This window comes from Nipponia nippon, unplaced genomic scaffold (assembly GCF_047370975.1).
Source record: "Nipponia nippon isolate SJK-2023a ecotype South Korea unplaced genomic scaffold, ASM4737097v1 scaffold_3, whole genome shotgun sequence".
Lineage (NCBI taxonomy): Eukaryota > Metazoa > Chordata > Aves > Pelecaniformes > Threskiornithidae > Nipponia > Nipponia nippon.
Genome location: NW_028262347.1, coordinates 103,900,922 through 103,926,365, shown reverse-complemented (window position 1 = coordinate 103,926,365; position 25,444 = coordinate 103,900,922). Strand labels below are relative to the sequence as shown.

The 25,444-nt window shown below is 42.4% G+C and overlaps 1 protein-coding gene across 25 annotated transcripts in view; it reads right to left on the bottom strand.

Annotated features, from left to right (window-relative positions):
- Positions 1-25,444, bottom strand: part of SORBS1 (sorbin and SH3 domain containing 1) — an 81,099-nt gene that overhangs the window by 45,622 nt on the left and 10,033 nt on the right. For 7 of the 25 annotated variants that reach the window (XM_087763907.1, XM_087763911.1, XM_087763909.1 and 4 more), the window contains exons 3-13: positions 25,142-25,207; positions 22,936-23,031; positions 19,790-19,909; positions 18,224-18,250; positions 17,946-18,061; positions 14,743-15,549; positions 13,804-14,175; positions 10,771-10,918; positions 5,620-5,649; positions 1,610-1,782; positions 755-818 (exon numbers count right to left, since the gene is read on the bottom strand). In XM_087763907.1, coding sequence (XP_087620033.1) covers positions 755-818; positions 1,610-1,782; positions 5,620-5,649; positions 10,771-10,918; positions 13,804-14,175; positions 14,743-15,549; positions 17,946-18,061; positions 18,224-18,250; positions 19,790-19,909; positions 22,936-23,031; positions 25,142-25,207 — 2,019 coding nt within the window. The remainder of the gene's footprint in view (positions 1-754; positions 819-1,609; positions 1,783-5,619; positions 5,650-10,770; positions 10,919-13,803; positions 14,176-14,742; positions 15,550-17,945; positions 18,062-18,223; positions 18,251-19,789; positions 19,910-22,935; positions 23,032-25,141; positions 25,208-25,444) is intronic. The other 18 variants (XM_087763925.1, XM_087763931.1, XM_087763915.1 and 15 more) reach the window with 5 other exon arrangements.

The following is a 25,444-nucleotide window of genomic DNA, read 5'->3' as shown; positions in this document are numbered from 1 at the left end:
CTCTATGTTTTATTATATAAGCGCAGTTCTGAATTGCATTTGCCTGCACATCAGGCTGTTCAGAGGGTTCAGTTTGCAAATGCTACTGCAGCCATTTCTCACACGAAGAAAAAACATGAATGTATCAGCAGCCAGGCACAGACATGCCCCGAAGTAGGGGATCCCTTGAAAGTGCACCACTACCAAGTTTGCAAGTGCTCACCACAATTTTAGGTTTTGAAAGGAGAAAATTTAAGGTTTTGAAAAAGCAGGGTTCAGATTCTGAACTCACCAAAAATCAATGGAAACCTTTTCATTGGTTTCAGTGAGCTTCAAATCAAGCTTTGTTATGCAGGTACTAAAGCTTTACAGTGTAAAAAGTTTTCTCTTATACACAGAGCAGTTTCAATGATAACCTACTGTCCTTTAAAACTGTGTGGGGTGGGGTTAGCTGCTAAAACTGGAGTTCAGGGATCTATTTTCTCTAAGTATGGAATTATTAGCAGCTTTCTGATCTCAAATAGTACTCTTGATTTCATAAGGGCACTGCAGTTCACCTTTCAGAACAACTCAGACCTTTCTTTGGACTTCACTGTTCTCTCACCTTTGACTTCAGAGATTTCAAATACATTGGTTGAGTTCTGTGGTGCAGAACAAACACTAGTTAACATAAAACACTTCCATTTAACATCCAGTATAATTCTTCACATGAATGAAACAAAATGTTATTGAGGTGGTCTTTTAAAGTAAATAAAAACCATCTGTGTTACAGTACCTCTATTTAGCTTGTGGATCTGTTTGAACATCGTCTTGTACCAGTCCTTTGATCTGTCTGTGTTCTATTGGAAAAATAAATATACACATAAATAATCACAACCATGAATTCTACCAGCCTTTCAAAGTTCTTACAAATCTTTCAGCAACGAAAAACATTTACACTCTGCTATATGAAGGCTATATGAAATGAATACTTTGAAATATAAGTGATTTCACTCAGATATATAATCTCATATGTAATGAAGCTACAGGTTTCACTCAAATTACTAATAATGCATAAGATTTGCAGGGCTAGATTGTAACCTGTGTAGAACTGTAGATTGTGTGGAAGGTTTTGCATATTAATCTGATTTGACATCTAAAAGTAGGCATCTTGCCTATTTTAGTCATATGTACCAATTTCCTAAGTATTCAATGAATAGTTAGAAACGTTTAGTGTCACTCCAGACACTAGTTGTAACAATAGGTTAATAATTCTTTTAATGATAATTTTCCCTGAACACTGAATGAACTTAAACATGTTGTATAAAAGAGATATCTGCCTTTAAGATGGCTAAAATGAGACAAAACTCTCCCTTAGCTGCTAGCTGTGAATAACAGAGAAGAGCAGAAAACAATATTCTCAAATATTATGAAAAGAGATATTAATTTTTAATTTTTTCCCCCCTGAGGCAGCTGAAACAGGTCATTGACAGCAAATGGAAGTGTTCATAATAAAATACATTGGAACTAGAATTCTATCTTCCCTTAAATCTCTGCAGTCTCTGGAGCTTTAGTGAATTCCCCGAGTGCTCAGGTAGGCAGAACCTGGCCCAGATATTGTGCATCGACCACATGCTCAGTGTTGTCTTACCCTCAGTGGAATGCCAATATCATCGACAGAAGTATCAGCCATGTGCTGAGGGCTCTTGACAATGCTTCTCTTCTCCATTGCCTTCTTCTCACTTGGTACTGTCTCCTGAACCGGCTTGTCCCGTACGAGTGCTGAATCAACTTTATCAGAAACTAGTCTGTCTGGCACTGAATCTGGAAATGACAATGGGGGATTCTTACCTCATCCCAGCATTTCACCACATCACCATATTCCACTCTTTTAAGGCAAAAATTCTAGCAAGTAGTTGATGAGACAGACTGTGTCACTGCTAGCTGTGGTTAGCATCTGGACTGAAGGAAATCGACCAAGGAAATGTTTGATGCCAGCAAGAGCAGGCTAGCATCCCTCAGGTAGCTACCTTCACACATCTCATGACAGTCTCAGCTCTCACATAAGACAATGAAAAATTTTGGTTTCAAGGACTGTTTGGCAGTTGGTTTTTTGTGTCTTTTTGACTAATTAGCAACTCTGCAATCTCATTCTTCATCAAAAAGCATCAGTGATACAGTCTCCTAGACATCTTTTTCTGCTGGTGATTTCAATCTAATGGAGCATCCTATGTGGTAGTGGAACACTACTTTTAACAGCTTGCACTCACCTGCCTGACAATCCCATTCATTACAGTCAGCATATGATGCTTCCAATTCATCTTTGTGCACTAACCAGAATTTGTAAACAACAAATTCCACTGTTCTTTAAGCATACGCATGATTCCTCTTGATCATGAGTCTGCAATGATGGGGGGAGACAACTAATTGTTCCAGATCGCCTTGCTTCCACCTGGAATTCCTTGATGCTGCCTGCCTGACGCCCACATGTAGCAGCAGGCACCACCACCACCACTGGCCAAGGAACCAAGGGAGCTCAGGTTGCTCTGAAGCTCTACTGTGCTCTGGAGAGCTGCAGCACAGCAACCCTTAGGCTCTGCTGAGGACTTTTTTGTGTGGATTTTCTGGAGAGGAAATACCTGTGATTTTACAGTCTGCCTCATCAAGACTTTGCCAAGTCCTATCTTTTTTACATCACTGCATGCATTGAAGAGAGAGAGAGAGAGAGAGAGAGAGAGAGAGAGAGAGAGAGAGAGAGAGATGTTTATTCACATGCACATCACCATACTGCCCAAAGCCATTAAATGTGCAGAAATCTGAAGGGGGCAGTTAGAAGAGGAAAGGCTCATGCATAACAAAGCATCGGTCTGTTGGTACCTTGAGCAAACACAATTCTGTCCTGCGAAACTCAGTATGTGAAGGATTTGTGTTTGAGTGGTTGGTTTGAAATTACCATCAAACTTTAAGCCTTCCTCCTCTTTAAGAAAAATTGAAATAATGTTTATAAATGTCCAAAATGGGGCAAAGCATCTATTAAATCCTTGTTTAGCATTTTCATCCTATTTCCTTTCCCTATGAACATGTGTGCATTGTCTTTTGGTCCTTTCGTGTTCCTGGTGTACAGGGCTCTCCATTTTGTAGGAAGTATTTGGTCCATTTCCACTACTAAACTACTAAGCCTCTAGGAACAGAGCATGGAAAGAGCAACTGAAAGTAGACCATTCTTCCATGACCTTGAAGACCAAAAGAAAGTGAGTTTTTGGATGTGGATGAGGATGTGGAGAAGATGCAAACTTTAGGAAAGGTCACAGCTTTCCTTCATTACTTATCGTTGGCACTGCTGATGTTACAAGTCTTGAGCTTCTGGTCTAGAAAAGTCATTATTTTCTGCAGACTAAAGAATTCAATGCCAGAGAAGGTCACAAAGTCCTTCTCTAACAGGACTGGCAAATATATATTTTTTCTCTTTGATTCCCTAGCTCCCTGCACTGGAAAAGTGGTTGGCTGTTTGCCAGGCAGACTCCAGCTGAAATGATGACGATAATATTCAAAATACCTAATATAGATGTAAACAACAGGGTAAATGTATCACAATCTGATTTCCCAGTGCCACAGCCACGATCTAAGGAAAATCTTTATTTTGATGATTTAGCAAAAATAAACCCCACCATCTGGCCTGTGCCAGCCATGTCCCAGTCATGAATTCACATCTTTAATACCATAACGTGAAGGCTGGGAGCTATCTAGCGTGGCATAGCTAGGGGGAAAATCTACCAGCCAGTTAAATGTATTTTGAAGGAGTTCTCAAAAATATTTTTTGGAGTGCACATAGAACTGGTTCAAGGTGCTGGACTGACAGCCCTGGAGACAGGAAAGGCCTGTCTGACAGCATGAGTTGTATTAGGGCAAGCCCTCCCTCCCTGTGCACCCTGCCAGGTAAGTCCTGCCTAGGTCCATAGGACTCAACCAAGAGGTCCAGCTTAGCTGCTGGTCCAGTTTGGCTGCTCAGCTGATACTGCAAACACAGACACCTGCTGCACAGGTGTCTTTGCAGAGGGAGGAACTAAAGCAGACATCTTTCACCACAGATTTCCTACAATACCCTACAACTTGGAGAATGACAGCTAAACTTCACACTGACTTATTTGCCATGCAGCTCCAATGATTTCAAAAGAGTTTATGGCGGTATATATCAGGCTTTGAGGTATTTAAAAAATCAGAGAGCCAAATTTGGTGCCTAAACACCCAAATAACTAGATTGCACCAGTCAGCACACTCCATGGCACCTAACCCATCCTTTTTCAAGAGCAGCAGCAATATATAGGGTTGCACAGCAAGAAAGTTTTTCTGCTGTGACCAACAGGACATAAAAAGCAGAGGGAGAGGTGGCAGCCAGCAGCTTTGTCTGGTTGTTTTGGTACACTGAGAGCAGGTGCAGACCCAGCTGTGCCACAACACGCTTCACCCTCCCAGACTGAGGATCATTCAGGCTGTAACAAACTGCTCTGTGGCTATCTCTAGTTTAGAAAACAAATAAGTTCCTGATAACGAAAGGAAACACCTTGCAAGAGGGAAAACCAACAGGAAACCTCTGTCCCGATTTGCAGGCAAGTGTTAAACTCGCAGCTGAGTGGTGTCCGATCAGACAACACCTACACTAAGGGAAGGAACTGAGAGAAACCGGTGTAAGCTGTTATGCAGCCTGTCACCTCAGCAGGGTGGCAGCAGCGAGGAGGGACAGGCTGGTGTTGCAGCCGAAGGAACCTGGTGGATGAAGTCGGACCAGGTCAGCAGGTGCCTCATGGGCAGACACTGTCCTTATGGGACACGCTCCGCTAGTCCAGGGCCCATGCAGCAGAACAAGAGCATGCAGTATTGGCTTCCCTGTGTTTCTATTTGTGATATTTAAAGTGCTTAGGCACTGTCTATGACTCTCTTCTCTCCCACCTCTTCATTTACTCTGCCATGGCCATAACCAAAGAATAATAATATGGGCAAGTGGTACATAATGCAGCGTTCCTACAATGCCCACTGCAGACTGAGCTACTTCTGTTTGGGGTGTGGGGAGGGAAAGATGAGCAGGAAAACAACTTGCTCTTCTTTCAAGGAGAGAATCTCACACCCACTGCAAGAGCAGAGAGCTGCCCAGGGAGAGGAGGGTGACAGCACACATGCATACCTGCACGCTACAATTTTATCATCTATTTCTTGACATCTGGCACAAATACTTCTGCCCTTGGAGTCATGTAAATACTTATTTTTATTTCTCTTCCTCTCCCCTCACCACAAGCAAAACTAACAACAATGGCTGTGTAGAGAAACTTGAAAATGTGCCCTAAGGGTATAAACCTAAACACTCAAAAGGCAGCCCCAAAAGTCAGCTAGAACAATCAAACTGTATGAAAATCTTATGACTTAGGAGGAACAGACGAGTAATTTAGGGTTTTGGTATATTAACATGTGGCTACACAGGTAGCATTTGGAGAAAAGACTGAAATCGAACATTCAGTGACATGGGCTAAGCCAGGACAAATATTTATACTAATTCCTTTGCAGTTCTTGGGAAGTGTGTTTGCTAAAGGTACTCCACAAGCTAACACAGCAGCAGCTTTGCTCCAGCAGAGGCAGCAGCTGGGGGGTAGCAGACCTCTCACATCATACCTGCCAGGCTACTAAGCCTTTTTTGCTGTTCTGTGGTAAAGGAAGAAACAAAACAAAAAGAAATACAGAACAAATGGGTGAGATAAACAGCAAGTGCTCTGGTGCTGCATTTCTGACAGGCAAGAAATACGCTGTAGACAGAATGGCAGCAGCTGCTGGAGAGAATCTGTTTTCAAACACCCTGCCAAAGTGACAGCCCACAGTCCCTTCTCCACACAGCAGCCTCGTGGAATAATATAAATCTCATGATGCAGCGACCAATACATTTGCAAAGAGCACTTTTTTTTTTCCTTAATATCAGAGAATGAAAAAAGTTGGACAGGAGACAATTCGAAAAACATAAGGACTCAGAGTCAAACAACTTGACAACTAACTCTGTTACCATTAGCATGAAGTACATTTTGAAACAATAATGCCGTAGTATTTCGAAGGGATATAGGAAAGGATCGAGTTGCTGTTGGTGCTTGCTGAGTCTCATCACATACTACCGAGCCACAGATTCAGTGATTTGCGCACAGACACAGCTTGGTTAAGGCTTTGATTCTCAGAATGGTCCCCTTGGTTTAGGGTCTTTCATACTGAGTTCCCAGACTAGGACATTTGTGGTATCTTCCAGCATGTTTGACCACCCTGAAGTTGATGCTCACAGCTGCTTTCTAAAGGGATGCCCAAATGACTTGCCCAAGTCAGGGCTGGGAATAAACCAAGAATTCTTAGTGCTCTGTTCTCTGCTCTTTCTACTCCCTAGCAATTAATCCTTTCATTTAAAGCATGGAAGCCATTTGAAAAGAATAAACTATTTTACTGACATACAAAATACAAACACTCTTGAAAGTTCATATTGTTAATACAAAGATTTCAAAACTTTAATATATTAATCACACCTGTTATATATTCATAATAAACCATGCCATGCAATGCCTGCGCAGGAAATAACTGTGCTTTGGGGTGGCGTGGGACACTTGCCAAGCAAGTCTGCAGTAGTTAACAACCCTCCAGGTGTACACTGTTTGCTAGCAGAACCCATCTTCACTGGATATTTGTACTAAGTGGATCATCTCAGCAAGGGAGACCAATATTTCTCCTCACTAAGTGCAGCTCCCTCACTAATACCTATGAACTTTGTTCTTTAACCCCAACACTTCTGCTCTGCTAACCACCGATGGCAAGCTGCTGGTGTGCATTATGCTCACATGAGAGCTGCCAACATATGAACCAAACCCCTACGTGCAATGGGTAAAAGGAAGGGTTAGCAATCTGAACTTGAAAAGTAGATGGGAACCACCTGCTGCAGGGTTCACTCTTCTAAGCAGGCCATCGGGGTAGGCTGCTGTATTATGAGGAAGGAGAAAAGATGCAAGTGAGGATGATCTCAGCTTCAGCCACCACCTTCGCTAAGGAGAATTGTGTTCAGTCACTACAGTCTCCTGACAAAAACATGTGGTTTAGAGAGTCGATGCTTGAAGGCTCTTTCCTATCTCTTCTTCCACAGGGAAGAGAATATCATGGATGAATAGACTTTTCATGAAAAAAAAAAAAAAAAAGTACTTTTTACATGAAGAGGAGGTTTCCTTTTCACTTATGTCTCTGAGTAGGAAGGAGAGCTGCTGATGGATAGAAGCAGGAGTAGGAGTCTGCTATTTCACTCTCCTACCTGACCAGAGCCAGCTTGTAGCCCCAGGCACATACCAGCTAACTGAGGCTTTCACCCTTGATCTTGTGTTTTGGGACTGTAAGCAAAGGCCAAAAACTTGTAGGCTTCCCACTGAAAGGGTCAAGCAGAGCAATATAACTGCTGGCAACAGTGAAGAAATGATTATAGATGCCTTCGAAGTTCCCCAAGGGGGGAGCACTGGAGGAGATTAGCACTTGAAACCAGTAACAGAAGGGGAAGAGGAAACAAGTATTCGAGTACATGCACATTTAGTGCAAAATAAAGGTGTCAAAAAGAAAATTAATCAAGACACCAACAGATACGAAGGGAACAAATTCTTACCTTGGTGCTAGGAATGAACAAGAGGATCTGAAATTGCTTGTTTATAAGCATAAATCTTATTCAGTTGGTATTACTGAAATCCAGTAGAAAAAATTCTGAGATGTCTCATCACAACTTACTGAGTAAGATCGAGCAGACAAAAAAAGGATATAGTGTAGTTCCTGTGCTTCAAATGCTGTTACTTTTTTCTAAGTCTCTGATAGCTCCAAATCAAAGGGTCTTACATGCTTACAGATTAATGAACTAGCAGATAAAGCATAAAATAGGACAGTAGGTGATGTCTGCTACAACAGTCACTCCAGAAAATAAGATAACCAGCTTCTTAAAAAGCACTCAATAATCCACTGAGGAGAAAGCAAGCCACATTATCCATCTGGAAGACTAGCTAAACTACTGGCGATCTCAGACTGCCAGCATTAAAATGACCTGGAAATTTCTAATTCAGAGGGTATTTCATAGCACACAAGAGGAATTTATATTAAACCTCATCTTGACATGACGGAATTGATTTCAGCACAAAACATAATTAACCATTCAGGGGAAGGTGGATCATAACCTAGTAACAATTTGTTATATGCCATGAGACCAAACCAGTTTTGAATAGATAAGGTCCATAAAGATGAAACCAAATATGAATCATGTCAGCCAGACAGAAACATAATAGATAACTAAGATCCGAGAACCATTTAAAAACACTAAGTTAGCACAAAGAAATCTTAATGCTATGCTGGGATAAAACCTAGATAGGAATGGAAGCATAAGGAACTGTAAGAAGCCCTCAACACATAAAAGGATGGAAAACTAAGAAAATGTATACCTATGAGTAGGTAACATATGCTGGGATGTGAAAGAAAATGACAATGGAAGTAAAAGAATTAACAGAATGTCTCAGAGACTCAAAAATAGGTTTTGAGGTACGTGAAGAATAAACAGAAACCTAGCAATAATCTTGTTCTTTTACCAAATAAGCACAGTGGAACTGTTAATAAGAGGGAAGAAAAGATGACACATCCAATTACTATTTCCATTCTGCATTTGAAAGAAGAAAAAAAAAAAAAGAGAAAAAAGTCTGACATCCTGCCACCTGATGGAGAAATACTTTCTACTTCAACAGTAACTAAGGACTATGCTGAATGACAACAACTGAGGTCAGATGCTTGAAAATTAGCACATTCATATAAACTGTACTGAAGAGTTTTACAGCAGTTTTCTGCTCTTAAGAGAGCAGTTATGGAGAGAGCAGCTCATTGGACCATTAACATTCATCCTCAGTATGTCTTGGAATACAAAGGAAACTCCACAGGACAAAGAAGAAAGCAAATGTTGTGACAGCCTTCGAAAAGCATTAGTGTGATGGCTGGGACATGTGTCTGTCAAGTTGACAATAATGCCAGAAAAAATATTGTAATGACTTATATGGGATTTTACTAATAAATACATAGTACAACACATGCGATACAGATTGATAACTAAGATGCCTTGTTAAACCAGTTCAATATGATTCTTGCAAATTACAAGTTTGACTAATAAAGACTGAAAAACACACATTAGAATGAGATACTTCACAGACTTGATCAAGTTGCTTATCAGGCCGCATATCACAGTCAATAAAAATGTGATGAGAGAAGGCTCTTCAGTCTATCAGGAACGGTATCACGAGTGCTAATGGTCAGAGACAAGACATATTCGGCAGGACAAATTGTTAACTGTGCAGGTAATTAGTAAACAGAACAATTTGACATCAGTTGTCTCAGAGCCAGTGTGTGTGGATCGTCATATTATACAGATCTGTGTCTCTTAAAATCTACGGATAGAAAATATCCTTGTGTGGTACACACTGAAATGCTCCAAATTTAATGCAAAAACAACCAAAAGGAGTATCCCACCTCAAGAAACTCAACAAAAAGCTTTGAGATAAAAAAGGATGCCTCAAATAATATTTTCTCCTCTTCAAGCAGTTGAAGAATCCATACACCCTCATTCAGAAGCACAGAAGCAAAGTTGCTTCAGATGCTGGCAAAAAGGAAGAGATAACCCACTTGTTACCCCTATAATCATCTGGGCTACGGTGAGGACACTATCTTCAGGATCAAAGACTGAAGTCTGTTTTAAAAAGGCACCGAAAAAAAATACATGAGGGGCTGCAAAGGAGCACATCAATGCACGCCTGTAATTAGAGTGACTACAATATAAGGAGTGCAGGCCTTGCCCCTGTTTTCTGATTTTATTTATTTTTCTTTGCAAAAGGCAAGTCGTAGCATTGTAGATTAGAATCTGCCTGTCCTGGAGTTTCCTTAGTCCACTGGAAACCAAGGCAAATTGGACGGCATCTGTGTGGCCCTTTATAAGCTACAGTCTTTAGTGATGCACAATGAACTGGGAGGCTGGGGTAACGCCAGCCACCAGGAGAACTAAAAAGGAGAAGCAAAGTTTCCCTCTAATGCCAGCGGTAAAGAGATGCCACTATCCATTCAGAGGGAACTGCTGTGAGGCAGAGAAAGGCTTAGATTAGTAAACATGGGAGTGCTCAAACAAGGTTGTTTCATTCATATGCAAACCCAGACCTCAAGGACTACTGCAGTATGAGTCTGAGTTGATCCAGCTATGGATAGAGGAACAAATTGCCAAGTTGAAACTTATGGGCAAACAGATTATTTACCATTCGGTAAATTCAGCTGAGAATTCAGAGGTCAAATCTCTCTCACAGTAACTGAAAATATGGCTGCTTTCACAGTGCAGTAGCTGGGAAGTAACATATCCCCTTTTCCAGTGAGGGAGAACCTATCTCAAGCTACCTTGCTTCTACTGACAGATAGATGCGACCATACCCCCTTTTCCACCATGACAGGACACCTGATGGGGTATAAGCTGTTACCCTGCAATAGCTTATTCATATGTCTAGCCCAGTTATAAGCCTCTTCCCCAACCTCAGAATGGCTTCTGAGCCACAAGTTTTAATTAGAAAAAGTAGGCATTGTCCCATGCCTCTAACCTCTTACTTGCCTGTTGTACGCTCCAGTCACTACAACTTTCTGGAGGCAGCTTTGTTAGCTCTTAGTAGTCTGGACTTAATTGTCCACGGCACACACATTCTCCAGTTCCTTGTAGCACAACAGGTTGCTCAGACTGAGCCACAAATATGCAAGTCTCCTTACCTCGATTGTGCTGCAAGAGGACAATAGTGGGATTGACGATTGTGGTAGAGGGATAGGCAGAGGAAGACTTGTTGATTGAAGTGAAGGAGGTTGGATAGTCAGTGCCAGTGCCAGGCTGGGGCACTTCGTTTAGCACAGGACCTGGGTCCTGAAAAGGAGAGCAACACATTATTAGCAGCATACAGAAGGCTGCTACACTGGGAAAATCTGGGGGGGGGGGGAAGCAACCAACATTTTAAGCTGAATGAGAAGCATAATCACAGCAAATTTTAGTAAAAAAGGCATAAGCACGAATGTTACCCTGCTCCTTGTACGTACCCTGCTTGTTGTTAATGCAATTAGTTTGCTAAGGCAGTACTATAATTATTTGGTGTTGGGTTTCACAACTCCAACCCCAAAAGGAGGCACTAAATTCATCCAGCAGACTCCCTGGAGCAAAGAAAGGGTGCCAGAAATGAGCAAATCTGGTTGGGGGGAAGACACAGACATCTTTCCCCGGATATGTACATACACAAACATTTGTTTTAGAAGTATTCCTTTCATAGCAAGAAGTCAGACATGCAAAACTCATGCAATTCTGGAGTGAAACATTACTGCAGCTGGTTGGGTCCGAGGAATAAGGTTAGCACTATCACTGAGGAAATGGTGTGACACCTACCTGGTCAAAATAATGAAATACAAAAACACCAAAACTGATAGAGGGTAAAAAGTAGGACTCTAGCAAGGAAGATACTCAACATGGCTTTGCTGCTGCACAGATAGCAAGCTGCTCTTGCTCTCATAAAGCATCCAGCTCCATTGTTTGCTTATTTCAAACCCACCTCTGGTATCACCACAGCTCTGGCTGTTCTGTAGAAATACAGGCTGCGTCAGTAGGGACACTTTAAAAACTAGTTCATCTTTGAAAAATCTCAGTCTGGGGATACCAGGCTTTTGTTGGTAGTAAAGGGAAAAGACAAAGAAGGGACGATGACTAAGACTGTGTGTACCAGTTTAGGCTGAGATTTTTTTTAAAGCTTCTTAAGGAATTTGGACACACAATTACCGTTAATGGGGAATGAGCATCCAAATAAAGAGAGCATGGAACAGTGTACCAGATTTCTGCACCCCTGCTACTCCACTGTCACACTGAAATGCTGAAGGCCACTGATCTGTAAAATGGAGCTGAGCATTCAGGGGAATTTTCATCACTATTAAAAAACCCCTAAATATGCACAGAATATGGCTCCAGAAGAATCCCTGCTCCTGGCTTTTCTGGCCAAGTGCAACTCCATGGCCTTCATAACCACCAGCGTCAGGGGAAAGGACAGAGCATCAGGCAGTGGGCTGAACAGGGGCCAGAGTGAGGCCTAGCACCAGAGCTCAGAGATAAATCATGGTGAGAATTGGCCATAACCAGAACAAGCATCTACAGTCTCTCCAACCTAGAGGGGAAATAGGAAAGAACAATCCTGTTCTGCTGGATGGAGGTGATCTTGCTGCAAGCAGCATCTGATCAGGCTGTGGACATTTCATGAGGACAGAAAAGAATCAATGGTCTTCAGAAATAGATGTCCCTAAGAGAGAGACCCAGCCCCATTTTGCTATCTGTGATAATATTCCAAATAATGCAATTTGGGAAAAGGAGAAGCATGAGAGAGTTGGGTTTGAGCTTCACTTTGATAACTAAAATATAAAGAACTCCTCAAAGAAGAGGGATGTCAGATCAGGATAAGCTCAGCAACCCCAGCTAAGTCACCAAAGTGGGTGAACAAAGACCATTTAAATCATTGTGGAAAACAGCTCTGTGACTACATGCCTGAAGTGAGCATGCCCAAAAATGTTTCAAAACTCTCATCTCATGAAAATCAGGTACAACAAAATTTCCACTACTCCTCCTCTATGATTTGGATGCCTGCTGAATGTTTCTGGAGCTTGCAGATAGGCTCCATTTAAAAAAAAAAAAAAAAAAAAAAAAAAAAAAAAAAAAGGAAAAAAAATACCCCAAACTTTCATTGGTCTCTGCAGTAAAAACCCACCAATTTCAACAGAAGCAGAAAGGCCAATGCCGAGAGCTTTAGAAAATATCATCCTTGGTTGTTTTTTTCTTTTTCCCCCCCACATGCTTGTTTGCTAGATCCCTGCAGAGTCAGAGGGAAGAGAAAGCATTATCATGAGAGGAGGGGGTTTCTGATGAACTTATTACTTGTCCTTACAAGCAACCATATTAAAAAAATAGTGGTTGTAAAACTTCCAGTACGAGGAGGGTCAGATACTTTTTGCCTCCTCTGCAACTTTAACAGAGAGCTACTTTTCCTCCTTGTCCTTGAGGACTTTTTAAAACAGGTGATGAGCTTAAAGAGAAACAAAACCTAATCCAAGAAGAACACAGTAAATTCCAAGCTAAAACTGTTGCGGATTGAATTCTTCAAAATTTTCTAAGACAAGCAATTCCAAATTGAAGAGACACTCTCCCCCTAATCTATCCCATAGCATCTACATGCTTGGAAGACTCTTAGCTCAGTAACTGATATTATTGCTTGTAGGTCATTGGATACTGGCAGCAATCTTACACTGATTTCAGCAGGGATTTGTGTAGAGACCATATGGTCTTGTGGCTCCAAGTGGAACAGAAAGCCAGCCCTAACCTTTAACTGGTCTACTGTTGGTGCTTTAAATGTTATTCAAACACAATTAAGGATGCTATTAAAAGAGCCCGAAGAGATCAGTTAGTTGCAGCTATTCTGTTTATACAGATTTCATTATTCTGAGCAAATCCTGTGAAGACTCTTAAGGTGTGCATCCCCTAGCAGAATGGGCACAAAGACAGACAGTCAAATGTTGTTTCAAGAAGTCAATAGAAATTTCAAAGCTGCACAAGGCAGGCAACACGCATGCACTAGCACAGGACATAAACAAGGTTTCAGTTGTCATGCTGCTGGCAGGGAGTGAGTCATCACTCCTCTCTCAAGTTTAGTATTGCAAGGAGAAAGTAATTTTAATCTGGGAATATAAATTTAGGAAAAGGGCGAGGAAGGTACTTGGCAAGCTTACTGTATGTGAGATGACTCCAGTGATTTCAGGCTTCAAGCCCCTGTGCAAAGCCCCCGTGACTGGAGGGACAAGTGAAGGTGGTGATGAGAAGAATGGCAGTTTCGGGTAAACAGAGGGTAATGTGCCAGATGCAGAGGGTGCTTGGTTATGGTGGGAACCCCTCTGGAGATGTGGGGGAATGAAATCATCTAGAGTCGGAAAAGTCAAGGGTGAGCCAGGAGAAACAGTCTCAGGGAATACGGAGCCTTGCCCGAAAGGAACCAGAGGCGGTGGTGGAGTGCTGGAGCTGCCTTCTTGCTGTCTGTCTGGATTAACCTGAAGGAGGGGGACTACTATAACCCCAGGCTGAGCTGTGGTGGTGGCAGTGGCATCCTGTAGGAAACAAGGTGTTGTTATGCAACGGGGGAGATTGGTACTTTAGTCTAACGCAGCCATATAGTGTCATGCAAGGATGCACCCAAAACGATATGAAGCCCAACAGATTTTCTTTCCTTAGGGAGACATAATTCTTCAGGCTTGCAGCCCTGGCCTCTATGAACACACAAAAATCTTACTTCCCCTCACCACCCCTCTTCCCCAGTTCTGTGCAGTGAGGCTAAACCAAACCACAGAACAGCTCTGCATTCACCATCACTTGAGAAGCACTAACCATCACCTTACAGAGTTTGCTTCGTTTACACCTCCCTAAAATAGAAAGATCCTCGCCATCCCAACCCAACCCCCTACAAACACCACACACGCACGAACACACAGATCAATGTTGGGGGGGCGCGCATAGGGTGTTACGTATTATCAAGTAGAAGACCACAAGACTCAGGTGGCACAAGGAGGGCTCAGAAATTAGGTAGGATGGGAATAAAGCATTAAGGGAACATTGTAATGAATTAAAGAACCGTTCACACGGCTGAAAGAAAACAAGGTTATGGAGAAAACATGTACCATGCTGCGTCCCATTGCCTTGTACGGTGGCTGTCGCTGCTGAGTAAGGTAAGGCTCTTTTCTCATCCTGTCCTCTGTGGCAGCTGTGCTCTGGGGCTCTAGCACTCTGTCCCTCACAGCTTGCGGAGGTGATGACTGAGTCCAGGAAGGTTGGCCCGCATCATAACTAACTGCGTCTTTACTGAGGACAATGTAAAAGTACGGCCTGGGAGGAATAGGAGGAGGAGGAGGAGCAGGAAGAGACTTTCCAGTATCTGTTACAGAGGAAACAATGTTGGTAGCTGGTGCCTGAGTGAGCTCAGCGCCCAAACTGGTGCTGGCTGCTGGGTCATGTGCAGTGCCAGTGGAATTTTCAGACGCGGCTGAGCAAGTGCTGTTAGATAAACAAGCTACATATAGTTTGGTGACCTTTTTATCTGCCTTCGTCTCATGACTGGAATTCATTCCAGCCTTACTACTGGGATCTGCCCTGTCAGGGTTACGTTGTATTGATGATGCATCCGATGAGGAGCGACCTCCCAAGAGTGGCTGCCCAGCATGCACCTCATCTTTGGGGCCTGAAGAGGGAGAGTGCCCTGCTGGCAAGCCTTTCTTCCCACTGGGGACAGCCCCGTAGGGGGTAGGTGATGAGAAATAACACCGTGCACTGGCACTTGGTGATGCACGTTGCGTATAAGGCTTGGGTGCATTCAGGTACACGCAGTCCATGATGGGCACTGGCAACAGGTTGGTCGCTTTAGTGTCAGTGCGAGGACGCCATGCAAAGCTTTCCTCTTTGGGAAGAGGAGGACGGGGAGGAGCAGGGGCCTGCCCAGGCAGAGTCAAGAAAGAAGAGAGGGAGAGAGGAAGCAACACCAAATGAAAGGAAAAAGGTAGGAAAAAATAAATAAATTTGAAGAATGAATTCGGTCATTAGACTTGGGTTAAGCAGGTTTTAATACAGCAAGAACAAAAAGCAAATACAGTATCTGGAAGGCCAGTGCAGAACTCACTCACACACATCATCTCACACGTTCTCTCTTTCTTAGCACTGCTCACTGCAGCAGGCAAACCCTACCCAGCTCTCAAGTCCTTGCCTGCGTGTTTCTCTCTCTGGGCTAAATAAATCTCAGTGCTGTATTGTTTTGAGAGGCCTGCACAGCAATACCCACCATGCCCCTGGGAAAGCCTGAGTCAAGATTTAACATCCTGCCTAACTAAACCCAGGCTCATGCCTGTGTAACTAAATACTTCCCAGCACCGGGGACATTTGAAGCACAAAGCCAAATTCAGAGCTCTAGGCCATCTCTGCTTCATGTTAAGTACACTGCCAAAAAATGAACATTGTGAAGTTTCACCAGTGCTAATGAAGCAGACCTCATGTGAGTACTACAGCCTGCCACAGCTGGCTAAGTAAAGAGTCAGCATTTCTTCCTTCTAAAAGCTAGCTCTTGAATTCTCTTCAGGATTTTTCAGTCCTGAAAATGATTTCAGGAAGACCAGAACAACTACAGTTTCTTGAGGAACTGAGTTCATAAGAATATGCCTCCAGAATCAAGATCACTGACAGAGAAATCCTGCTTCTAGTAAATAATAAAAAAAAGCTTTACTGTTTTTGGTACTTTGCAACATATAGGTTGCTAACTCCACAACTGCCTGCTGACTGCAACTCCAACTCCAATTACAGTGATTTTTTTCTAAAAGCCAAACTGTTTTGAAGTAAAATAACTCAGCAATAGAGAGGTTTCCTTTTATTTATTGCTTTGTTGCCAGTAGCTGAAAACTATAAACTACTGAAAGGAAGAGAACTGAAACACCCACCTAGTGAACAGTAGTTCCCTGCATTCTTGCAAATTAACCCTCTGGAGACTATGAAAGTAGGTTTTACCCACACCCTGTTTTCATATCTTTATAGGCAAAGGCTGGCTAAACTGCCGCTAAAATGGCCAAAACCAGAGAATGAAGATGCCTTTAAACAGCTTGCAACATTCAAATCTGAAAAAAATACCTCCTTTAAAATTCATCCACATATGACAGGTTGTGGCCAGCACCTCTTATTACACAGATATAGACCTAGAATAGCTTCATAAAATCACAGGTGCTGTCCCGAAATCTACTGTCCTTGTGCTGCCCCTCTTTCCCCCCCTTTTCTGATGTGTAAGGGAGTGAAGAAGTGCATTGGTAAGTGCTCCTTCTGAAAAGCTTCTGGTTCTGGAACAGGCTCACTCCTTTTGATTACTTAAGGACAGTAGTTTCAGTCTGGAGTCTTCAGAGTGCCACAATATTTCCCTAGGTTAGGTGAAGCCTCACTTTACCACTACGTAGTGTTATAAGGAAATACCAATTAATCGCCTGCAATTGCTGTTTTCCATTTTCTTCCATTTCACAGCTTAGTTTGGACTTCTATAAGAAGTACTATGTGCATCAGCGCTCTCTCTGTTCATCAACAAGATTAATGACTACAGGACAGCTCTAAGTATCAGGCAGTAAATGGGTCTCTCCTTCAGGGTGCCGCTCCTTCCCATGCCTTCATCTGAGTTGCGCCTTCTTCCACTTTCACTTACAATTTCAGGAACGGTGTCTGTCCTGTGGCATTGCTGTAGGTCCCTGATGATGAGAGCAGTCACCCTGACAGGGTACAAGGCTTTAAAGGGACTTTGTTTCAAACAAGAAAGTGGTTTCTAACGAAGGGTTTCCTTATCAGCTTTCAGACTGCTTCTGTGCAGACCAACCATCCAAAAGAAAAAGGATGAAATTACACTTCTCTTAAGACATTGACTTCAACAATTTACCTTCAGGTACAAATAACTTTTCCCTTGTTGGCCTGTATCAGTTACAGTGTTAAAAATTAAAGGCATTTCCCCAATATCTTGTTTTTTAATGTAGGGTGTAACTCTGCTTTCAGCTTGCAGCAACCTCTAGGAAACAGACCAACAAAAAGGCAAAACAGTAATAGATGACTACTTCACCTTTTTTCTCGCAAACAAAGAGCGTTGTCCTCCTCCTTCATCCACCAAGGAAACACTGTGGTGTGCCTGAATACACGAGCTCCCCAGCACTTGGCTGACATCAGTGTTGCCCCCATTTTAAAGGTAGGAAAAGCTGAGGCACAGCAACTTACCCAAGATTGCAGCAAAATTTGGAGGTCAACCCAGGACTCCTGACCATGAATCCAGTGCTTGAACCCAGATGATCACCCTCAGGGTCACAGAAGAAAGGCTTACCTGTGGCTTGTTGTCTGAGGAAAGGTTCGGACGCACACTCCTATAACCCTTGGCAGCCAGAGAAGATGGCTGGGCATCCCCATTGGCATCAGTGTTAGATGACGACCTCCAATCATCTACAAGAGGAAGCAAAACTCAGATTACAGAGGATTCCCTCCAGCTACAGAATGAGCGAAAGGAGGGGACTCTTTTCTTCCTTTTTTTTTTTTTTTCCCAGGCAACAAGAAATATTTCCAAGAAAGCAACAGAAGCAACAACATAGCAGCCAATGTTTGTACCTGTTTCTGGGTTTTCTGGCTCCAGACCTAAGCGTTTCACAGAAAGGAGGGATAGAAGCGGTGGGGGTGGAGGACAGGCATAAAGGAAAAGAAAGGGGAAAAAAAATAAACCATTACATTTACAGAAAACATGTACCAATTGAAGTTAAAGTGTCGAGCTACTTCATTTCACACATAAAATGCTTTCTGACAGGGCTGCCTAATTACCATAGAGACCAGCCCTAAACATGATGCCCTCCTTGTTTCTGACCTTTGTAAACACAAGGCAATTCATTCAGAGCAATGAAGAAACAATTGTTCATTGACATTCTTATTTCAGAGGCAAAAAGGCAGCCCAGCTAGCTACTTTCTAAAGCTGCAGCTTGACATCCCAATTACTGGAAATGTAGGGACCCCGTATTCAGCCATGATACGGCTATGAAGACATATCTATCCCTTATTAACATCACTATATATGATTAACTGAGATAAAGGACTGCCAACAAATGGTTCAGGTTTTGTAGACTAAGTGCATGCGCATGAAGGGAGTTATAAAATATGATGTCACTTTACTACCCAGTCCCTGCAGCTAGGTGCATTGGTCTCATCACCTATTTACTCACCTCCCACTGGACACCTCCCCACCCCTCTACCCATTTTGCTGTTTAAGTTACATGCAAAAAGCTCTTCCAGCTCCAAAGTACATTTCATAAAGCAACTGAGAGAGTAAGAAAAGGAAGTATTAATGAGCTGATTTCCATAGTAATGGGCTCATTGCCATTCAGGCTGCTGGAAATTTATGAAGCCATCAACAGAAAGGAGAGAGGCAATGGTGGGGGGTAGGAGTGAAGAAACACAGAATGGCAAGCATGAAAAGAGGGTAGGTCACGGGTGGAGCAGAATGGGAGGAGAAGACAGAGCAGAAAGTAGCACATTGGGGCTGGAATTAATGAAATTGCCCTTTGTCCAACAATACAGTCAGAAACGATATATGCTTTGCTTTCAAGAGCAAGTTCGACCCCCTCCCCCCTTAACGGCATCTTCCCTTTGGGAGTTCATCCTCTCTGCCAGACCCACGACGCTGGCCAGGTTTGTTATGCTTTGCCTGTCTCCTACAATTAAGTAATTACATGTCTGCTATTAAAAGATGGCAGAACTCTGTGACAACATTGTCTGTCTGGGACGCTGTCCCCGCTCCCTTGACAACCCAAGTGAATGCTATGGTGGCAGTAGCACCACTTGCCCTTTCTGTTCCACCTCACGCCTGGGATAAAAGGAGGTGACATGGGCCTTCCAGGAGAGAAAAAAAAAAAAAAAAAAAAAGTCTGAGAGTTTTTGGCACTCCTGACAGCAGAAGGGAGCTGTAAACAAACTTACGCCAATGAGTGAGGAGTCATGAAACCTGCACTAGGAGAGAACAGGAGTCAGTTTCCCTCCACTGGTCTGGTTCTTGCAAGAGGTTTCCAACTACGCTATGGGATTTTGGGCTTTAAATCGTAGCTTAAAAAAGTCACCCCAAGACCCCAGACTGAGCTCACTTGATCTTATTGTGAGTAACATATTCCAGTTAACCTTCCACCCACTTACTTTCAGGTTGCTCAACAACCTGAGGACATGGCGAAGTGATATTCTGATTCTCTTCGTAGGCTGGAGATGCCCGGAGGGTCACAGCTCCTTTTCCGCTGCAGACTTTAGTGGGATCCGTTTCTACAGGAAATGCACATACACAGTGGAGACACATTGAAACAGATGATACAAAGCTATCAGGAGCCATCAGAGCTCTACGGAGTAATTTTAGCACGGCTGCCTCTGGGTGAATCAATCTAGTAACGTTTATGGAGATGAAGATTAGCTCTGGATTTAAAGCATTGAGAAATCAAAGCAGTTTCATATTCATGTAACTGATGAATGTAGAAGTAAGTTCTGAGTCAGTGTAACAGAGCTGCAGAAAGGAGGAAAAATGGATGAGTGCTTGAACCAAATTTCACAGGTCCGTTTGCTTTATTTGGTCTGCTTTGTGTGGAGATATTGTACTAGCAAGGACATACTACCATTATACCTGTGGCTCTTCTATAGGGATGTCTCAGTGGTATAAAGCAATACAATTTGTGTGCTGAAGCCTTAAAAATGCCTTTTGTGCAGGATTGAAAGAGAAAAAAGAAGTCTTATGACCACTGGAGGATAAAATCTTGTAACTATGCTGAATATGATCTAAAGGCAGGGTACTGCAAGCCACCTCCTTGCCATCTCTCCCCGTTTCACGGCAGTGTTTCACCTTCTGACATAGGAACCCAAATCCCAAAAGCTAAAAGGAGTTTTAACATATACCTGTTCAGATCAGCCTGTGAGCCAGACATCAGATCATGCTAGCATCCTTTCTGACGCCCGATCCAGCACAACTTCTGTGCAGGCTTACCTTTGTGCACTTCAGTCCATGGATTTGTTTTTTTTTTCCCTCCTGTCATCCTATTAAGTAATAACAAACCAGTACTTCAAGGCTATCTTCCTCCCCTTACTTAAAATCCTTCCAGAGAGTTGTTTCCGCTAAGATACCTATAGAAACAATAAGCCTAAAGAGTCTCTTACTTATCCAAGCTACTTCCACAGGAAAACACATCACCTCCCTTTCTCATGCACTATTACTGATCCTGCAGCTGCCATCAGACTTCACTTTGACCTACCTAAACAGAGGTACTAGCCCTACCATGACACCGCGCAGGGAGCCTGAAGAGGTACTGAGCATATGCTGTGTTACACAAATGACAACACAATGATTTTTATTTTAATGGGGTGAGGATCATGCTATCTCTGCACAGGGAGGGATGCAGCTCCTCTCTAGGAACTGTTACTATAATGAAAGTTATGCCTTCAGACTGGGCAGAGGGAGCAAAGACTGCTTCTTATTGCCCTGACAACAGCCCACGTTTGCGCAGATCAATATTCCCTGGCTGATTTCAGTACGATAATGCCCCATTAAATCCACACCAGTACAGTGCCTAGAGACCGTGACAACACCTCAGCTAAGGTTGCAAAACACACAAACCACAGCCAAGGTGGCCGCGATATAGGGAAACATCAATAGTGCCAGATGGACAACAGCAGTAAGGGGAAAGACTCAACCAACGTCAAACACCTGGCTCACATCGAAAGCCCTCTACGCTGGAATCGCCGCAGTTCAAGCTTTTACGTGGGCTTCCAACGCTTTAGGGCTTTCACAAAAAGCATAGCTTCAGATCCACACTTAGGACTGGAGAAAGGATGGAATAAGTAGCGAATCAGAGGATACTTTCCTACAGTTCAGACTTTAGTTCCTTTAGGCAGCATTGAGGCAGCCTCTGTGAGGGGAAAGACTATCCACACAGAGATATCAAATGCTGCTTAATCCTTAAATATGCCATATTTGCACTCACACCACACAACTGATCATGCCTTAAGGTCACCCACATGCCTGGTGAAATAGAAGTTGACTTCTCTGACTGATTTTCGCATGATCCAGATAGGGTCAAGATTCCTTTTGCCCAGAGTCCAGTTCCAGCTATCGTTCCCATCTGCACAACATGCAGCCTGAGAACTCTACGGACCCACTTTCAAACCACAGGACAAAGGTTTAAGCTCTCGGACTCCAGTTTCAAGAGTGCTGTAACTCTGAGGCTTGGACACACTGTTGGGAGTCACCAGGCCTGATTTAGACATCCACAGAGAGTGCAGGGTAGCTGTTCTCCTATGCTCCTGCACCTAGATTCCCTTCACAGGCACTTAAGAGAAATGGAAACACTTAGTTCACCATGCCATAAATGTCTCCATCATATTGGAGAAGAATCAAATTTGGGAATCAAAACACTTTTTATTTTCATATAACATATTAAACCTGTATACTGAATCAAAACAATAAGAATCAGAAAAAATGTTCTGAACTCAACAAAATTAAAATGTTTTGAAAAGGTTTGAAAATAAAATAGTCAGACTATTTCAATTTGGGAGAGGAAGACAAATACCTAAGATGTTGAATTCCCTCACAATTTAAGTGAAGTGACAGAAAACAAAAAACTGAATCTCTCAGCAACAGAAATCCAGCAGATGGTAATAAACATATTAGCACTGTACTAGTCCAACAGAGGACGTGTGACATATTAGGAGAGACAAGCAGTATCAGCTAGACTAGTCTGACTGTCCAAATCCCGCAAAGTACAAAAATAATCTTGTACTTTTAGTGGGAAAACATGTGCTTGGGAAGGGGGTGACAGACAGCCTAACATCCTTATTTATCCATATAAAGATTCTGTAAAGTCAATGTATATACAGAAAAACAAAACCATCCCACCAACATTGAATGATGCTTGAACATGTAAAATACCATCTCTGACATCCATTTACTTTCATAAAGACTAAAGATAGGCAGGAAACATTCTCTGGTTCATCAGGAGTTTGGTTCAAAACAAGGCTGTAATAACAATATTATTCATAACCAAGCATTAGCAGAAGAGCTCACAATGATCCCAGATTCAAGCAGACACAATTATGTCTGCAGAGGAGCAGCATAATTGAGAACAGTGTATTATGCCATCAAGAGCTAACTTTATTACCTACTGATGAAATCTGCAGCTCTGGAAACAGTGAGAAGAGGACGAAGCTGAAAACTAGCCAAAGCGCGTGGGTGAAGCGGGGCAGGGGGGAGAGAGAGAAAGAATGATGGCCAACTAATGCATGGCGGGGGGGAGAAAGGAAGAAGATACCTGTAGGCAGCACTAGGTGAGGAGAACTTTTCACTTTCTTCACAGGGATTATTTTAACGGCAGAAATAGAGCGTGTACATAAAGGGACGTCAACAGCTGCAAACACAAAAGTGTAAATGGCACATCCAAAAAGGGAAGAACAGAGTTTGGGAAGCATGCCACAAAATTTTCTAATGTACTTGGAGACACAATAGCAGGAAATTTCAAATACAAAAGCAGTCCAGAGAGCAGTGATGCAACCGTTAAAAATATCCCTTCGTTCGCCCTCATTCAGGACGTGTCTGTTTTATGCAGCATACAGAACTGCTTACTGAATTGACTAACTGCTGACTGCCACTATGCTGCAGGCAAAAAGAATCTGGAAGCATTAGTTTTTAGAAGCCATCAAAAAATTTTAGTGTAATCATTTAGCTAAGATACACTACATGCAAAAATAAAAATGTTAAGTTAACATTAATATGGCTCAGTTAAAACAAAGTGAAAAAAACAGGATTGAAAAGTTGAGAGAGGAACATTAAAACTAGCCACATTACATGAATTCTGGATTTTATGGCACATTTTACAAGTTCAGCAACAGAAGGAAACAAAATGTGAAATAATCTTGAAAACAGTCCCATGTCAAAGGGTAGCATGAAAATACCCGTTTAAAAAAAAAAAAAAATCCATCCATTTAAACAGTAAATTGAAGAGATTTCTACTGGACTCCATCAGCTAGCACACTAACTATACTAGATGTAGTGACATCGGGGAAAACCATACATCACACTGTGCAAAACTGTAGCAATTGTTACAAAACTGTCCAAAACAGTTGGTATTTTCTCTCTCAGTCTCTGTACTGCAGCTAATGTGGAAGTCTTAAAAAAAAAAAAAAAAAAAAAAGAAAAAAGGGAGGGGAGCTGGTAAAAAAAGGCAAAGGCAAAACCACTCAGAGGTGAAGCTCAACAGGATCTGGCAAGATAAACATCTTGTAAATCATGGCTCTACCAGAATAACTTGAGTTGCACTTTTGATTTCTGCAGAGCCAGAATTTTCTCCTTTAAAACCTATTAGCTTTCTGCATGTATTAACTGAAAAATGCTAGATGCCTCCTCACATTCCATGCCATCTCTCAGGCCTGCAAGATCAGGAGTAAGAGGAACCACATTTCTAATACTTTACACACCGATACTGGGCCAGCTTGAGGGAGGCTTTGACATCAGGGTGGTGTGTACACCCCCTCTTGTGGCAGATCTTTCTGGTCCCTGGCAAAACTGGAAAGCACAGACTTCAACTTAGAAAAGGGCTCTCAAGCAAAAGGATGGGGGAAGAGCTTCACAGAATTTTTTCAAACCTCATAAAATCATTAATTTTTAATTTGATGGGATTGTTCTAAATTCTTTTTTTTTTTTTTTTATAAAAGAGAAACCCAAATCAAACCCTGTTCTCCATGCTCCTCCCTGAGCACCAGAGACCCTGCAAATACAATAGATCCCAAATCCAAACAGCCTGTGGTTTAGGAAACAATCCTAATTCTGTTCTGCTCTGTAACTGACTGAATCCATCCATCCACAATGCAGTCAAAATACTAACCACTATAAGAAGACATAAAAGGAAAAGAAAGGAAATGAAACCAGTAGAAAACCAACCCATACAACCACATACTTTCACCCTGCCAAAACACACACCATCACTATACAATATTGAATGCTATAAAGGGCACTGCAAACCTGCTGATGTTAACATGAAGACTGGTTTGTTTAGGTAACTTTGGGTTTTAAATCGTTGTTGCTAATGACAGATTTTTTTTTTAATTACTTAAATGGTTAGTTCCTGCCCTTTAATCCTGGGCTCAAACCTTCACCTCCTACTGAAGTTAACAGGATTCACACATAGGCACCCACAAACCCATGGTGTCCAAACACACTAAGATACTGATTCACAGGTGCCCACAAGTACTACAAGTAGTGCACAGCTTTCCTCAAAACAGCACTAAAAATATACGAAGAGGCAAATCCAGCCTGCCACCTTTAAGAGACAAAGAACGCTTGTTCAGCTAAGAAATGCTGCTGCTGCTGGTATGGTGCAGCACAAGGCTTTTCTTGTATCAGTCGCCAAGCAAACTAAATTTGGAAACCCCTGCTGTAGTGAACGTCCGGGGAAATCAACCACATCACACAGCTGACATGCAGGGGGAGCTGCAGAGATGTCTCTGAAGCTCTTAACCCACCTTTTTCTTGTCCATTGCTGCTCAGACCATTGACAACAGTTTTTGCAACATCAATTTCTTCGTGTTCTGTAAGATAAATGAAGAAGCAGATTACTTCTGGGTTAAAACCTCTGCAACTGAATTTAACCTCTGACTACGAGGGGATGCCATGGGTCAGGAACTAGGAAGTATTCCTACTATCTCAGGAGATGTTGCTTGGAGACACAAAACTCCCTTGGATGACACCCCTGTTTCTCCTTTCCCTCTGCCTACCTGGATTGTAGCCTCTTTTAAACAGGGACTGTCTCTGTATGTGCATATGGC